The following is a 15,812-nucleotide window of genomic DNA, read 5'->3' as shown; positions in this document are numbered from 1 at the left end:
ATGGGATAAGCAAGCAAACAGACGAGCAGGACAGGTGATGTGACCAAAAGTATGCACACATAATTACCACCTCAACAAGCAACATATCTACCCACAAACAAGCTACATTACACAGGCATACACCAGCCAGTCAGATGACAGCGGCTGATTTTTCAGAAACAAGAGTGTACGTCAAGGTTTGTAGTCAAATGACCTGGCAAACATGACGAGGCACTTGGCTGTAATGGCCTATTTGATACACCTGATGGAAAAGTGGAAGCACATACTAAATGCTCGATGAAGATTTCTCCTTCCATTCCTGAAGGGTGTCTACTGAATTTGCTGATTAGAGGAAGTGATGGGGAGAGGTAAATATGGCTTCCCGGGGCAGAAAAAAACCATGACGCCAAAGATTTTGAGAAGCTAAAAGCAGAGTGTGAATCATCCTGATTGTGTCCATTCCTCAAGTTCCTCTGCAGGGACAATGCTAATCTCATCATTACACAGTGGTGACTAAAAGGAGCAAAGCATGACAGTTTGATCCCTGACTGGTAGCTGCAGGCTGTGAACCTGAACTCAGCAGCCCTTGGGGTAGGCACGGTGTGCCTCAGTGCATCCTCTGCACTTTACACATCACATGGATAACCAGGACTCTTTTGTGAGTTCCAACACTAACAGGGTCCACAAACTGTGCTGTAAAAAATACCAAGGCATGTAGGAAACAACGACAAGCTTACCACAAAACCTGCCACACACTCAAAGAAGTGAACATAAAATAGTATTAAAGTAACACCGGCACAAAACAACCTCCGCTGATCCTTGATTAGCATCAACATACTGTGTCCCTACTTCTGGGTCTACTTTGAGTAAACCTTATCCTGAATTAGGCTGGCTGAAGCCCAAACTTAGGCTGACATAGGTATTATCCTACTTCTGAAATCTAAATTTAAACTAATCCAAATACTAATGCAACTCATCCAAAAAAGACACGACACCTCATAGACACTTCTGTTTGAATGCCTCTGCTGCACAAACTCCTTAAGACCCTGTATGAGCCTCCCTCCAACCAGACTACGACCTGGGCTGCCACTGTCAACCCTGATTTCACACCTGCAAGAATCAGAAGTTATATAGGAGAAGAGATAGAAGCCCTATGTGTCTTGGATATACAAGGCATTACCACTAAATTCAGAAGGTCAGCTGTATGGCTGAAAGCTGGCATCCAGGTCTTCCTGACGGCCTTCAGAAAACATGCTCTGCCTCACAGGCATGAATTGCTCATGATTTAATCAGTCCTGGCTGCATAATCACATTAATATGCAACTCGTGTAAGACACATCATCTATGGTGTGACTAGCTACAGGAACTAATTAAGGTAAAGTCAGGTAAGTTTTGCAGCCCCATCTATTTTAGTTGTTTATCTCAACTTTTTCCTCTTATAAAGGCATCTGCCAGATGGATGGTTCTTGGCTCAGACACTCAAACCATTGCTGGCATGGGAAAAGCTATCAGACTCAAAGGGGCTCAGCCTGCGCTGGAAGTTGACAGGAGCTGTCTTGCATACACACATACACAGATAAAATTTACAGTACTTGTTAACAAATAATCTCAACATCACTACAAAAATACCCCAAAACTATGTTACCACATAATGCATACCACATTGGCTCCCTACAGGAAGGGGGAGAGCCCATCACACGGGGAAATTTTGAGAGATACAGAGAACCAACTGTGAAACAGTTTGTTTTACAACCCTCAAGCTGTATTACAGAAGCCCCAACACTGACGTTGCCCCAGCACTTACCGCGGGGAGGCGTACTGATTGGGAGACTGCAGGTTCTGCTCAATCCGCCGGTAGTTATGAATTTGTGTTGGGACTGGAATGGGCACGGAGTGTCCGTACTTGCTGCTAGAAAACTGACCTGGCCGGCTGTGGAAAGGAGACACAGAAAGAAAGCATCTTGTAAGGGGTGGGCCTTCAGCCAGGTAATTGGAGGTTTTATCTTCATAAAGCAACCGTACACAGGGAGTGTCCCCTTGGCTGCTCTCGGGTTGTGGGTTTATACTGGGAGGTGGTTCAAAGTCATATCAAAGGGAAGTGGCACCACACGACTCCTGAAAACAGGCACCTTTCTTCCAGCACGATTCCCACCCACAGACTGAAGTTAAAACATACACCCAAGTACACCACTCCCTCCAGGAAAACTGGAGCCCTGCTATTTCAGGCCACAACTGGCCTCGTTTCCAACAGCTCAGATCCACAGCCAAAGAGCACATCACTGAACAGGAGCTAAACATTCGTGGCTCACAAAGGACACCGGCAAAGATTTTGCTGCCAAGAGCTACTTGCAATTCATGTAGAGGCACTGCTGCAGCAATGGTATCTCCACAGAAGTCTCAGCATGCCACAAAGAAAATACAAACTTGTGGTGTATATCAGAGTATTAGCAAGTTAACTACAGGGTGGAGAAGGCAACTTGGGAAAGAATAAATTTGGGGGACAGGAGCTGGTATCTATATACCCATCAAGGTCAGCCAGAATATCACGTACACAAAATGGGACAGACACATTCTGCAAACTTCAGACTTTTTTCTAATTCCATCCAAGCAAGTTAATCAGCTCATGTCTGATATCTATTCCCTTGGGTGACAGTTTCCGCTGCTACTCTTAGTCTGTACAGCACGCTATACACAAACCATGCTATACAAAAACCATGCAAACACTGTGTTTAACTAAGTAGCCGCCTGAAGTATTTTCCCAAAGGCTTCAGAAATCTAGGATTAATTGCCATGGCAATGCTATTTACAACTGCCAACGCCAATTGCAGAGATGTTGCACAATTACAGAAAGATCTTATTGGTAATGAAGGCTTCTGCAGTCTTCCTTGTTGTCAATTGAGGACGCACACCTGGGTCTGCCCCTGAGAAGCAGGGAAGCATCACTTCTTCAGGTCTAACACTTGGAGTGGAAGAATTTTACATAAGCTAAAAGGAGATATATAATTCATCAAGAACGTACATGTGTGCACAGGGGAAAAGTGAATAGTTTGTGTCTTATTTAGAAAAGCATCCCACTACCAGAGTTTCTTTTTTGGGGCAGATCAGCAGTGCTCTGTGGTTTATGGTGATGGTGTTGAACAAAGCTGATCTGCAGGCATGTGTCTGCAGATTGCCACACAGTGCACATGAAGACACTTTTCTATCACAACGGAGCCAAATAACCGAAAGAGGTCTTTTATCAAGGCTTAAAGATCAAAACATGATTCTGATTTCTTTGTTCCTCTCTCAAGAGGTCTACTAATTTTTTAAGTTCTCTATATTCTTCATTATTCCTTCCATCAAGAGAACAGCTTTTTAATCTGACGTCTGTCTCTAAAAGGCAGCACAGAAGCCTTGATTCTTCATTGACATATAGTAAAATAAAGGCATTCAAAGTTTCTGATTGCTCAGTGAAAAGGTGAGGCTTTGGTGTCTCTGCCTTCCAGTGTAAGACATGGAGTCAGACAGAGATAAAGTGAATAGAGATTTAACCAATAAATCTGAGGGTTAACATAAAACTTTATACATATCCTGACTTTCAACATAAACTTCAAACACTATCTCTTCCATCTGACCAGAATCCTTTGGGGAAAAAGAAGTTATCTGGTGAAATGATCCCCCCCACTTTCCAAGAGTTACAGCAAGTCCTTATAAGAGCCAGGTTTCTACACAAAGTGCATGTTGCAAAAGAAAGCGTCCAAATGAGATGACATATACTAAACCTGCCAATTGGCCTCAAGCCTTAAAGAGTACAATTGACCATAAATTTGCAAAGATCAAGAGATAAAGCTGGGACAGAGAGTTTAATTACTTGGCAGTAATTAAAAGCTCTTTGAAAATGGTATTAAATCCATTGCTGTGGGATACATCCAAGGAAGTACTTTTTGTTAGACTTAGGCACCTTCAACAAGGGGAAAAAAAAAAAAAATCATCTGTCAGCATATTTTAATTCTGCCTAGTCCTTATGCTCTTAGTTAAAAACAAGGAGAGCTGCTACAGATTGTACCATGGCATCCTGAGGAAAACCCACTGCTGGCCACTCTAAAATAGCCTCTGCCTTCTGTCCTAGTTGGACTGCATCCAGCACTGCTTGCTAGCCTAGAGCCACACATGAAAGGGAGAACTGCTGCTTCTGAGCAAGCAAAGGTAGAAAGAAAATCAGGAGTGCTCTGCACCAGTGAAGCCAAGTGCTGAACCAGCGGGCATCATGACATCTACCATGAAGGGCACTGAAACCCATGTCAATGGTAAGGGCATACCTGGTGGCACCAGTACAAACCACTTCCAGGGGACAGATCAAAGATCATGCTTTACACTCTGGATTCAGAGTGACTGCTCCAGTATTTTGTTACTTATGTTTTATTCCCCATCCTGGAGAGGGTAGGAAGTAACTTTTCAGTGTTTCTTCAAAGCAGATAGAAAAGCAGGAAGTAGCACTAAAGGGTTTGGAATCTCCTCCACAGAAGCTACTGGGAATGAGTGGGAAAGACAGCGAGAGCAGAAACATGTTTAGACCATAGCCACTGGCATCGACTTGCCACCTTGTGATCCAGTAGAATACAATGAGGCCAGTTTGATGAAGACAGCAGTGAACAGCAAAAAGTAAGCAGCATTTGTAGTCAACTTCCATGAATTTCCACTCACTGCTGTTCAGAGACAAGGCCAAATCCTTTATTAAAAGACTGATCCCCAGAATGCAAAGGAATCAGTTAAGGAATAAGCTGTTAAAAAGCTTAGCAGGCGATGGCATAAGAAGCCTCATGCAATTAAACTCCACACTGTGGTATGTTTGCCAATTAATCTGATCACGTCAGCAAGGCTTTGAGCTATATTCTTCTCCTTTAAATCTGTATGCTTTGAGGCTATGTTTTGTCATTTTCTGGTCTCCGTTTATGTGACGAGTGTGTTCAACACAGTCTGGGACTACAGTTTCTTCTTAAGAAAGATTTTAGGGTCATCCATCTCCCAGTGTGAAATCCCCTCCAACTCCCTCCAATCCCCTCCAAGTCCTTCTCCAACAAGTGCCATATTGTCAGAATAAAAGATGAACATCATCCTGCTTCCCCAGTTGACAAGAATGAGACGGGAAGCAACACCACCAGTTCCCTGTAAGCTAAGCACGTACCCTAATGCTTCAAGCTCTAGAGCCAATGGGATTACCTTCCACAGATCATTAGCATCTTCTGAACACAGGTATGTCTGTACCTGCTGGCGATGCTGGGCACCTGGTGCAGTTGTGTGTGGGCAGCTGTCACCCACAACATATCTAAAGGCCAAAGCTGAGTTTATAGCAACTTGTTTAGTTGGAACTAAACCTATGACCACGCCTCTTTGCACTTGTAACTCCTACTCCTGAATCCTCTGTTAGTAAACAAGGCCCGTGTAGCAGCATTACTTCGTACAGACAGAGTGCAAGGAGCTTTTCAGATCTTCAAGCAAACTACTAACAACTAAGCAGGCCTAGATCTGTCCTTCAACAGCAAGGGGAGACGAGCAACACTCCTCCACATGTGTCCAGTAACTCCAGTTCATCGTAATTTCAGCCTTGGCTAGAGCGTTCTGTTCTAATTCACTGCATGAACTTAGAAACAAGGGTCTTTAGCTGGTATACTCATTGCCTCTGCAGGCTGAGCACAGAGGGGATGAGTAGCACATACAGATCAGTGGACTATATTTACTTTCTGCTTGAGAGTAACACCCAGCCCCCCAGGGAACAGAGTTAATTCCAGCTCTGCTGCATTCTCTCCTAGACCCTCCTGAGGGCCAGAAGAGATAGGCTCTGTAGTTGGGACTGATCAGTGCCCAAGGCTGGGGAGTTTCTCCTGGGTGTTTCTCCTTACCCTATAATTAAAGGAGAGATGTGGATCTTGCCCAGCACCAGCATCTGTGAAATCCCCTTCTGGAAGTCAATGGGTGCTCAGTTAATCAATGTTGCATAGTCACCACTGAACAGTTTTTCTTACCTGGATGGGCTAGGAGAACCGCTGTATGGGGGTGAAGGAGATGGTGTCCTTCCCTGACTTTCCAAGCCTGCTGAAGTCACCAGAGAACTCCTGAAGGACAGAAATCATCCAGCTGTTAGAGCCTGGGAGCTAATCCTGCTCCCCCCCTACGAAGCACAGCAAGAGAGCTGTGTCTGCCCAGCACCCTCTGCTGAGTCTAGTCGCAGGAGCCCTGGGGACCGTCATGCTGCCCTACATACACTCTGGTATTCAGGTGCCACATACTGATGATCAAACTGAAAATGGTCAGAATCAGGCACGTGACAGTTATCCCTGAAACAAAAGTTAACTCAGCAACATACTCCCATCCACCAGAATCCAAAAGTCCCTAATGCACAGTATGCTCCAGTGGCTAAACAATTTCAGTTGCCTTGGTGGTCTTACCCGCTGTACATCAGGCTGTCTTGGATTGGTTTCCCTCCTGCAGCCTCAGCAGTTAAATCACCTGATGAACAAGGAAGTGCAGAAACAGATTAATTTGAGATAATTTTCTTAAAAATCTTTATATATTCAGAGCAACTGAGATTTTGGGTAGAATTTCCTGCTCCTCCAAGACCTGCTGAGTTGCTTCTCAAGTTAGCATTTTGCAAAATACATGTGGGCTGAAGCTGATGTGGATGCTGCTGATCCTTATACCCTGAAGGTTTAGAAAATTTAGGTTGAAGGGAAGTACTTTTGGAAGGGAGCCAAACCTGACAGAATCACTTGTGGCAATAGGTATATGTCCACTTGGTGCAAGCAATTAGCTGCTGTGCAAAAAGACAGTGGTTTATGTTGCATGTAGCGCTTCAGAACATCCATGTCCTAAATCCAGCTGGCAGCTGAATACACAATACAGGGGAGTTTGTGCCTTTGCCAAAACATCTGAACACTGGAAACATGACTAGCACAAGACAAGTCTGTACTGGTCCCATTGCTGTTCCCAGGAAGAATACACGCAACACTGAGCTCTTCCTTTTCATAAGGATTGTACAGCAGTGACCCTTCACAGATTCCAGTTCTACCTCTTCAAATTTCTGTTTTAATACAAGTAGAGCAACTGTGAAAGGAGGAATCACAGCAGTTATCACCAAGTTCCAACTCAGCAGAGCATCATATACTGTCAAGGTTGAATAATAGCCTTCTGCTGGTAAAGCAAGGACTCATGCATAGGCATACTTAGGCATGTGGCTGAACTGGGACCCTAGCCTCTATGTATATATATATTTTCAAGCAATTCCTATCATAGTATAAACATGTAGAGGTGCTAAAATAAAATACAAAATGTTCGAAGAAAAATCCAACATATTTTAGTTTTTCTCAGGGACTTTTTCAAGTGTAAAGTTCAGCTTGCTAGCTGCAATCCTGTCTTGGACTGTGATGTTGAGTGTAACTGAAGACAGGATGACATGGGAACGGCTTCTGGGAGGGAAAGACATTTCCCTGTGAGCCTATTTATCTTCTTTTCCAGTTGGATTTCCAGGTTCAATCTCTTATTGAGGTCCCTGAGTAATCTTTACTCTCAAATCCTGTCTTTGAAGGTAATTACAAAATATCCTATGAAACTAGTCAGTGAGACAGATGTCTCTTCCAGCTTGAGAACAAAAACATTCCTGTTATTCAGTCAAAACTGACAGGTTTAATCGCCCTTTCAACTTTTAGTAACTATCCTTAACATCCACAACCCCCTCTGCTTAGAACTTCTGCATTTCCAGAAACCACCTTACTTGAGAACTGTGCTGGGACCATAACAAAGTCATCTGTGTCACAGGACGAATTCTTACTGCTGCTTCCAGCAGAGTCCTTAGATCCATGCAGAAATCTGGGAGAATCCTGGGTAGGAGATGCCAGCGCCTTCTCCTGCAGCTGCTGCTGCATCTCTCCAAGGGACTGCTAATTCAAGAAGAGAACAAACACTGGCTTCAGCACAGTTACTTCATCATTCTGCTCGATCCTTTAAACTGAGATGTACAATGCTACAAACAACATTTTGCTGATAAACCAGGGCTGATAGTTTGCCAGAAGCAGCTGTTTAGTTTACTGAAAAGGAACAGACTTTTAAGCCCATGTCAGAACAGTACATCTTTTGTTTCACAAAACATACTACCAGCATGTCTGATCATCCCCAGACAAGAAAAATTCACTTGAAGTATTGCATCCCTCCGCTAAGGCTTTCTGGATCAACCACACATTTTCTATCAACTCAATTTAGTATGGCTGTGAAACAGGGAAGAGCTTTCAGAGATAGTTTTGGTTGTTCTTTTGGGTTATTTTTTTTGTTTTGTTGTTAAACATTAAATATCTGGTCTCTACTTATGCTTTTGCAGTAAGCAGCACTCAGGAACTTGTATGTAAGTGTCCTTGCACTTTCAGGACTACCCTGTTTTGCTGTGGTGCGATAACAAGCTAAGGCAAGGCCCGAAGGAGGCTAAGCATTCAATAGATGAACACCTCACAGCAGAACAGACCCTAAAAAGTCCCATTTTTCCACTTCCTTCAGCCAAACAATGAGGACCCCCACAATCCTCATGTTTTGCAGACATATGGAGGCGGCTGGATGGTTTACAAAAGCTTTAAGGCAGCTGGAACTGCCCACAGAGCAGTTCCCAGTCTTTATCCTAATGCATTTTTAGGCTGCGAAAGGCTTGAATGAGCTTTCGCATGGACCCTATTAAGACCTTATTCACCCTTCAAAGACTCTCCTGCTGTACCAGTGGGGACTCTTTCTCACTATACATGCAGAACATACAAGCAGAAGGAATTATCCAGGTGTCAGAGTTGGGTCTTTTCTACCCAACCTGCTAGCTCTGCCCTGCAGACGTGGCATTTTTTCCATGCTGGGCCAGCACACCTCCATCAGCAAAACTCCAAAACGCAGAGTGCGGCCAGTGCAGTACACTTCTAACCTGGGACCCCCTCCTAGTCTGGCAGCAAGTCTCTACCAACCCCAAGCTTTCCAAACCAGGAAAGCTCAGGGGCAGAGTCTGCTTTTCACACCATCTACCCATTCCTGGAGTCTTAAGGTCAGGAGGGCCTCAGCCTACTTAAGGCTGCGGGGTGTTGGGGGGAAGAAGCTTTCAGGGATACAGTTATGCAACATTCAGAGGAAAGCAGGCTTCTCCTCCCTGCCCAGGCCACATCATGAATACCTACATCAATTTCTGATAGCGCTTTTCAGCCTTTCTCACATCAAGTTGAGATGCCTTGGCCCAGGGAAATTCACAGAACCAAACAAAAAACCAGTAATGCCAGGGAGGGAAAAAATTCAATCCTTCTTTCTTCCCCTACTCATCACACCACCAGCATTCCTGAGTTCAAAGTCAAAAGGCAGCTTTCACCAAGAGCCTCCAAAAGCAAGCTTTCAGTTCAGTGAGCTGGAGGAATGTTACTTCACTAGTCAGTTAATACTCTGCCCTCCAGAAAAGTTTTGTTCATTTCAGGTAATCAGAGAGAAAAAACGTCAGCTCGGATCATCTCTCGTAAGACCACTGGACTGTAGCAGGTCTGGTCTGAGCAAACAGCTTTGCTGAATGTCTCTCTGTGGCATCTGGGAACGCTGGTCAGAAAGGAGGAGGGTCACCTTACAACGAAGGGTGAATACACTGTTAAGCTGCAGAGACTTTGCATGAAAACAGAAAACTTGCAGCCAAGTAAGCAGTGCTATACCCTGAATTAGTGACTGTTTTTTGGCTCCAAGGAGCTTTCCATCTCTGCCAAGACAAGCTAGTGTCATTAATACTAACTTCTTTCATAACAGCTTTTCATATAATAGGCTATGGCAAGTTGAAATATTTCTTGTAGAGAGAAAGACAACCTTCAAGATCCAAACTTGAAACAGACTGAAGACACTGAGCCCAACTCAGGCAAAACTAAAGTGTTCAGTGACTTGCACCAGAAGACAGCACAAGCAGAGAGAGACCTTGTTTCAGAGAAGCAGGGATACCATTAACACAAGCAGTGCATCCTCTGGGCTGTACTTACCGGAGGTGATGCCAGGTGGGAAGTAGAAGAGCTGCTGGAAGAACTACCAGAGCCTGAACTGGGGTAAGAAGGCATTGGCACGGAAGCAGCTAAAATCAGAAGACAACAAAATCAAAGTAAGTTGTCAAACTAAGTTTGGTGAATAGCAAAAGGTCTTTTTATTCTTTTCCCATCAGGTTTATCTCATGTACCATCATGCACTTCATGAATCAGATGTGGCCAATTAAAGGAGAACAAAAGAAAAATTAGCATTCTGTTCTGTTGTATGATTCACTCCCATCCACTCCTCTGCACGCTACTTCACAGTTACAGCTCTTGGGGTGGAAGATCTCAAAACATCTGACTAAGGTCAGATGCCCACTTGACAGCTGACCTACACAGGTACCAAGATGGTTTCTGCCCTAAAAAACCTCCAAAGCATCTTTGCAAATGATGAGAAAGATAAACAGAAAAGTGGACTGACTTATTCATGTCAGTGGCAGAGGTTAGAAGCTAGACCAGACCGTTACAGTTTCTTCTTCATCAGACCTTGTGGCTTAGCACACATACATCACACGTTAGGAGGCCTGTGCTCAGTTAAACACATCTGCTTAAGCCCTATGTGCTTGCTGCCCAAATGACTGTTTGGGCATCCCAGAACACGTTATAAAAAAACCCCAAGCCTCACAGAACTAATCATTCCACAAGGAAATAGTCCATTGCTCCCTATACCTCAACGTGTTCTCCCACAGTTACTCCTGCAAGTTATAGAGGTTTTGCTTATTTAATCTCTTCATAGAGAAATTGTTTGACAGCACTGGCTGTTCTTGCATCCCTTCCTTTTACGTTTTATTGTTCAATATCAGAATTGCCCATTTTATTCACTTCACTCTTGAACTTTTGTATCCCTCACAGATGCATAAAGCTCACACTGAAAGGACTAGTTAGCATTGACCTTCAGGCAGAAAATATGATTAAGGCATCACAGGAGAAAAGAATATTTAACTCCAATGACTTATGCAAGTGAGGTTCTGTAAATAACTTAGAAGAGCTCAGCCCAGCTGAGGAGGGAGACAAGTCAAGGGTAACACTGTCTTTTTAAAGTCCTTTGAAGTATTGAATGGTTCAAATTCCCCAGACCACCTGCACAAGACTGAACAGTGCAGAAGCTGCAGAAGAATCCCAACATCCTCACTTCAAGGCAGCCTGAAGTCAGATTTTATTCTGCAAGCATTATGGTTTTTGAATGACTTAGGATAGAGATCAGAAGCAGTGCTTAAGTGAGGAGAAGAACAATGCTTTTTTTCCATTGTGCTGGCAGAGAATTAGTACCTTGTATCAGATTTCTACCTTTACACGATCTGTGCTAATGACTCCATACTTAATACAAGGAAGGTTAAGAACACCTAGAAGAAGAATGCTTCTGTTTGAAGTAAAACTACCTCTGTCATTAATCACATTAGATACTACAAAGTGCTTAATCTATTCAACCAGCTAGAAAAATAAAAGTACATCTCTCAGCAATTAACCATTGAAACAGTGTTCTAATGATAAAAGAATGGGAAAATATGCCTCTAAATAAAACGCTTTAAGAAGCCTATCAAAGAAGGTTAAAGGATGACTGGACCAGTGTCTCCAAGCACAAAGAGAACAATTGCTTAGGTGCTGAATTCCTCAGTCAGACAGAGATGTAACAAGACTCAACAGAAAAATGAAGCCAAATAGTGTAGACTTAAAATATATGTTTTCACATAAGTAATCAACCACTGTAACAGCTTAACGAGGGTCACAGCGATCTCCCCCACCCTTTGTTAACATTAATGAAAATCAAATGCTGTTCCAAAGATGTTGAGTTATACTGCAAACAGAGACTGATTCAGCAGAGTCCCGGGGCTTGTGCAATAGGCAGCCGTAGCGGGACGGCTGCGTGGGGCCGGCCTGCAGTGACACACACACACGCCTGTCCTGCGTGTGCTGGGCCACGCGGGCAGTGCTCACCCTGCCTGCGTTCTGAGGGTTAGGGCCATAGTTCAATCTTTCCAAAGCTTTGTGAGAGGCTACTTTTCAGCCTCCGCATCATTCTACACTTGGTTTTGAGCCCTTGCTGGGCTGTGCAGTTAAGAGGTGCTGCCCTGGCCCCAGTAAAGGAACGGGGAGCGCGGTACCCCGACGATGGCTATTCTGGGAGGTCGGTCAGGGGCTTGGCACCCAGAGCTGCACCGCCCGCACCCCACACGCTCTTCCAGCACAGCTGGTTCCCACTCCCCACGTTCAGGGAACACACACAGAGGTCTGAGAACTTGCCTGCATAATAGAGAAGCTCTGTCCTGCCTACACCACACTGCTTTTGATCTCCACAATCTTCCCACAAAGCCTGCAGAGCAATTCCTACTGCCTTCTCTATATATTTAATACCAGAAATCTGAAAGGGGGGAAAAGTCTCCCTGTTTTTATCCTGCCAACTGTTAGAGAACAATTCACCCTTGTACAGACAGACCTTCCTATTACGGAAAGGCACTTTTAAGAAAAGGTAAGTGATTTCTGACCTGTATCCACACGTGCCTCCTGCAAGACTTGCATCACTGTTAATTTTTCCTGGAATTAGTATTTTTGTTAGAGTAATTTCAGTTCACTCTCAAGGTCCCCTCCACTCTATTTTGATTCTGTGTTTATTATCGATTTAAACCTGGATGGAATTGAGACTTTTCTATTTTCGTCTATTTGCTTTGGACAGCTTTCCATTAATCTAGGAAGGAAGACATGCAGGCAGACTTTGCCACTATCATCTGAAACTCAAGTTAAAACTCTATCTGCATGAAGTACACCTTTAGATATAGCCTCTATTAATCATGGTTCTTATTTTAAACCCTGTAAACTCCTCAAATCCCTACCGTAATGCTGTGAGGTCCAACTCAAAAGGTCCTGGCGCTAAAAACGGACTTTCATGCATGTAGAACCACAAGGTTTGGCTCTGACAAACCCTCTCTGACCACCACATCCCTGTTGGTGCATTTTTCAGCGTCAGACACGTAGGACAGCTTGAAAGCAAGATGCTTGCTTCCATCTCCCCCACACGCCCAGGCACTCCCAGTTTAAAATTAAAAAGGGTGCAAACACTTGGCTCATCATGTTTTCAGCTCAAGTCTGAATGCAGGGAATGTTAACATGGATTGTAGGCCCCCACCCAAATCCAGAAATTGCTGGATTGTAATTGTAATGTAAATAAGTCTGTTTTCATAATTGTCCTCTCCAACTTGTTCCAGCAACAAAACAGTCATTCTGTATGTTGCGTAACCAATGCCAACCGGTTTCAAAATGGGAGAGCTGGAAGCCATAAAGGCAAGTCTGTGCTCCAGCTGTGTGGATCTTGATACTGGATCCTACACCTGCAAAAATCACTTCTGACAATCATCCTAGCAGGGGCTTCGTTGTCCTTAAAATATCCAAGCCTCAAGCTTTATATAAAAGCTTTACTTGGAATCCAAGTTTTTACACATCCTGGAGAGATGCATTTTTGTGATTATCTGGATTCAGTTAAAACCAGTTATCAAAAAATTGTTTAATTGCAGTCTCTGACAGGGCAATAATTGGAGTGCAAAAACTGAAAGGACTTGATCAATGAATAAGCTGCATTTTAGAGTTTAAAAATTTGCACCATTAAAATCTTTTGTACACAAAAGTCATGGCAATTTTTTGTTAGTTTTTACCCAAGTGTTTTATTACAATAAGATTATAAAGATGGTAAAAGTCAAGCCTGACAGATATTCCAGACACTGAACCACCTGTACACTTCTGAACCATAACTGCTCACATTTCATGCTCTCTTAACTCAGAGTAAAGGAGGTACCAGCTTACCATTCATTAAAGGCAGGAGCAAAAAAAACCTCCAAAGTATTCTGCACGGGTACCAATTACAATGTGTTTACTGAGAGAAGACTTGCACAAGTGTCTAATTATGCCTTCTCATGCATTATTACCGTAACACACTGCCCCATACCATATACTGATCAGACCTGGCTACAGACAGACGACATTCTGACTAGACACAGTATTTTGAAGACTTTATTAATAAATTTTTACTCATATGAAGTACATGCTTAGTCACAGGTACAAACCCCACAATATAAAATAAAATATAAATAAACAAACAAAAAATAAAGTACATGTTTTAGTTAACAAAGCCCAAGGCCCTGAACTCATTCTTCCAGGCTAAAGCCTGTGGCAAACAGAGCTTTGTGGTACACCTGGGATGGCAGCAGACTCGCGTCCTTGCTTCACTAAAGGAGCGAGATGAGAGGAGGGACATGAGAACAACAATCTCTTGAAACTGCTCATCAGAGGATGAGCTCATCAGAAATGTTAATTTTGCTGAAGTGTCATGAAAAACAAGCAAATTTATTTAAAGTTCAAAACTATCCAACTTCAAAATTATACACGTTTGAGGATTCCCCAATTTTATGGAATTCCAAAATCACATTACATTAAAAAAATTTCTTTATAATTTCATGAGATGGTGTACAAACATGCATCCACACAGAATGAACAGCCGATGGCTTTCACTTTATTTTTAATCATTGTGTGATCAGCTCTGGACCAGCCTTGGCAGGGTTCAGGAGCCCGGGTGATGTGCTCAGCTCTGCGTGCTGGTGGCAGCAATCCTGTCCTGCCCTTGCCACCTGAAAGCATACTTGCCTGCAGGGGTATGGAGACCACCACGCTCTGCTCAGACTGAAAAATACTGTCATATGGAGATGAAGTGTCTCACCTTAAAATTGGTTTGGGACCTAAATGGATGCACGGTTGATGCACCTCTGAACTCGAAGGTCCTTTAGGTAAAGGCTGCTCAGTGGGTCCCTGAGCTTAGCCAAGGTCTCGGTGTGTTCACCACACAACTACTACTACTCCAAAACAGAGTATAGATCATCCAACAAACTCTCCTAAGAGACACTTGCACACTCAAATGTGAATGACTTGGTCCTGCTTCCACCAAAATCAGTGGTAGCCTAATTATCAGCTTCCAAGGAGAACAAAAACATGAGGGCACACTGTTCCTTCCCCCAGTTCTCCACTGCAGGCATGACGATTCTAATTCAGCCTGAACACGACCACTGTGATTCAGACGCAGCCACATCTCTTTGATACTTCCTACACTCACTATGATGAGCCACATGTTGAGATGAAGTAGCACAATGATCTTTTGGACTTATCTTAGTTCTACATGCAAAGCCAGGGGAGTTAGCCCCTGAGCAACTGCAACATTGCTAAGTCTTCTACTTCAGCTAAAACTGTGAAAATTTTAGGCATGCTACCATGTTAAACAGCATTCCATATATTTCAGGTGAGTTTTGCTTACTGAGATCACCATAACCCAGACCTTTGCTGACACACTGGCACTCTCACCTATTCAGCAATCCCAAGGACTACCATTCCCACATCCAGACTTTCTCACCCAGGCTCTTCACTGCACTTCCCTGAGGCCTTCATCCATCACTGCCATCTGGCAGTAGCAGATACCTCTGTAGCAGACTGCAAGAACCATCTTCTCCACTAACAGCTTTCTGTGCACAACAACTTGAAGACCTCCAGCAATGGGGAGATATCTTTCCCCTCATCTTTTCAAAACCAGTAGTGGTGTCTCTTGCCTGGAGAAGACTCCAGGCTGTGGACATATGCCTGGAGGTGAGGACCAGCAGGGCAGCAGAGAGGTCTGGAGTTCATATAGTCCTTAACTGTCTGTAAAGGTGCTCTTTTTATTGGGCCTTGACCCCACACCATTAACTTTGGTGCAGCTGCGGGCAAAGGCTGAGCTACAGTCTCCTGCACATAATGGTGCTTTTGGTTTCTGCACAGCAA

General features: G+C 43.7%; 1 protein-coding gene across 5 annotated transcripts in view; it reads right to left on the bottom strand.

Moving 5' to 3' along the window:
* ULK1 (unc-51 like autophagy activating kinase 1) overlaps positions 1 to 15,812 on the bottom strand; it is an 83,076-nt gene that overhangs the window by 20,007 nt on the left and 47,257 nt on the right. For all 5 annotated transcript variants that reach the window (XM_042805211.1, XM_033008260.2, XM_033008261.2 and 2 more), the window contains exons 13-17: positions 9,981 to 10,069; positions 7,727 to 7,892; positions 6,405 to 6,465; positions 5,982 to 6,071; positions 1,784 to 1,909 (exon numbers count right to left, since the gene is read on the bottom strand). In XM_042805211.1, coding sequence (XP_042661145.1) covers positions 1,784 to 1,909; positions 5,982 to 6,071; positions 6,405 to 6,465; positions 7,727 to 7,892; positions 9,981 to 10,069 — 532 coding nt within the window. The remainder of the gene's footprint in view (positions 1 to 1,783; positions 1,910 to 5,981; positions 6,072 to 6,404; positions 6,466 to 7,726; positions 7,893 to 9,980; positions 10,070 to 15,812) is intronic.

The sequence above is a fragment of the Tyto alba genome, unplaced genomic scaffold, assembly GCF_018691265.1.
Source record: "Tyto alba isolate M040663 unplaced genomic scaffold, T.alba_DEE_v4.0 Super-Scaffold_44, whole genome shotgun sequence".
Classification (NCBI taxonomy): domain Eukaryota; kingdom Metazoa; phylum Chordata; class Aves; order Strigiformes; family Tytonidae; genus Tyto; species Tyto alba.
The sequence above is the reverse complement of the archived record's forward strand: the minus strand, read 5'-3'. Positions and strand labels throughout refer to the sequence as shown.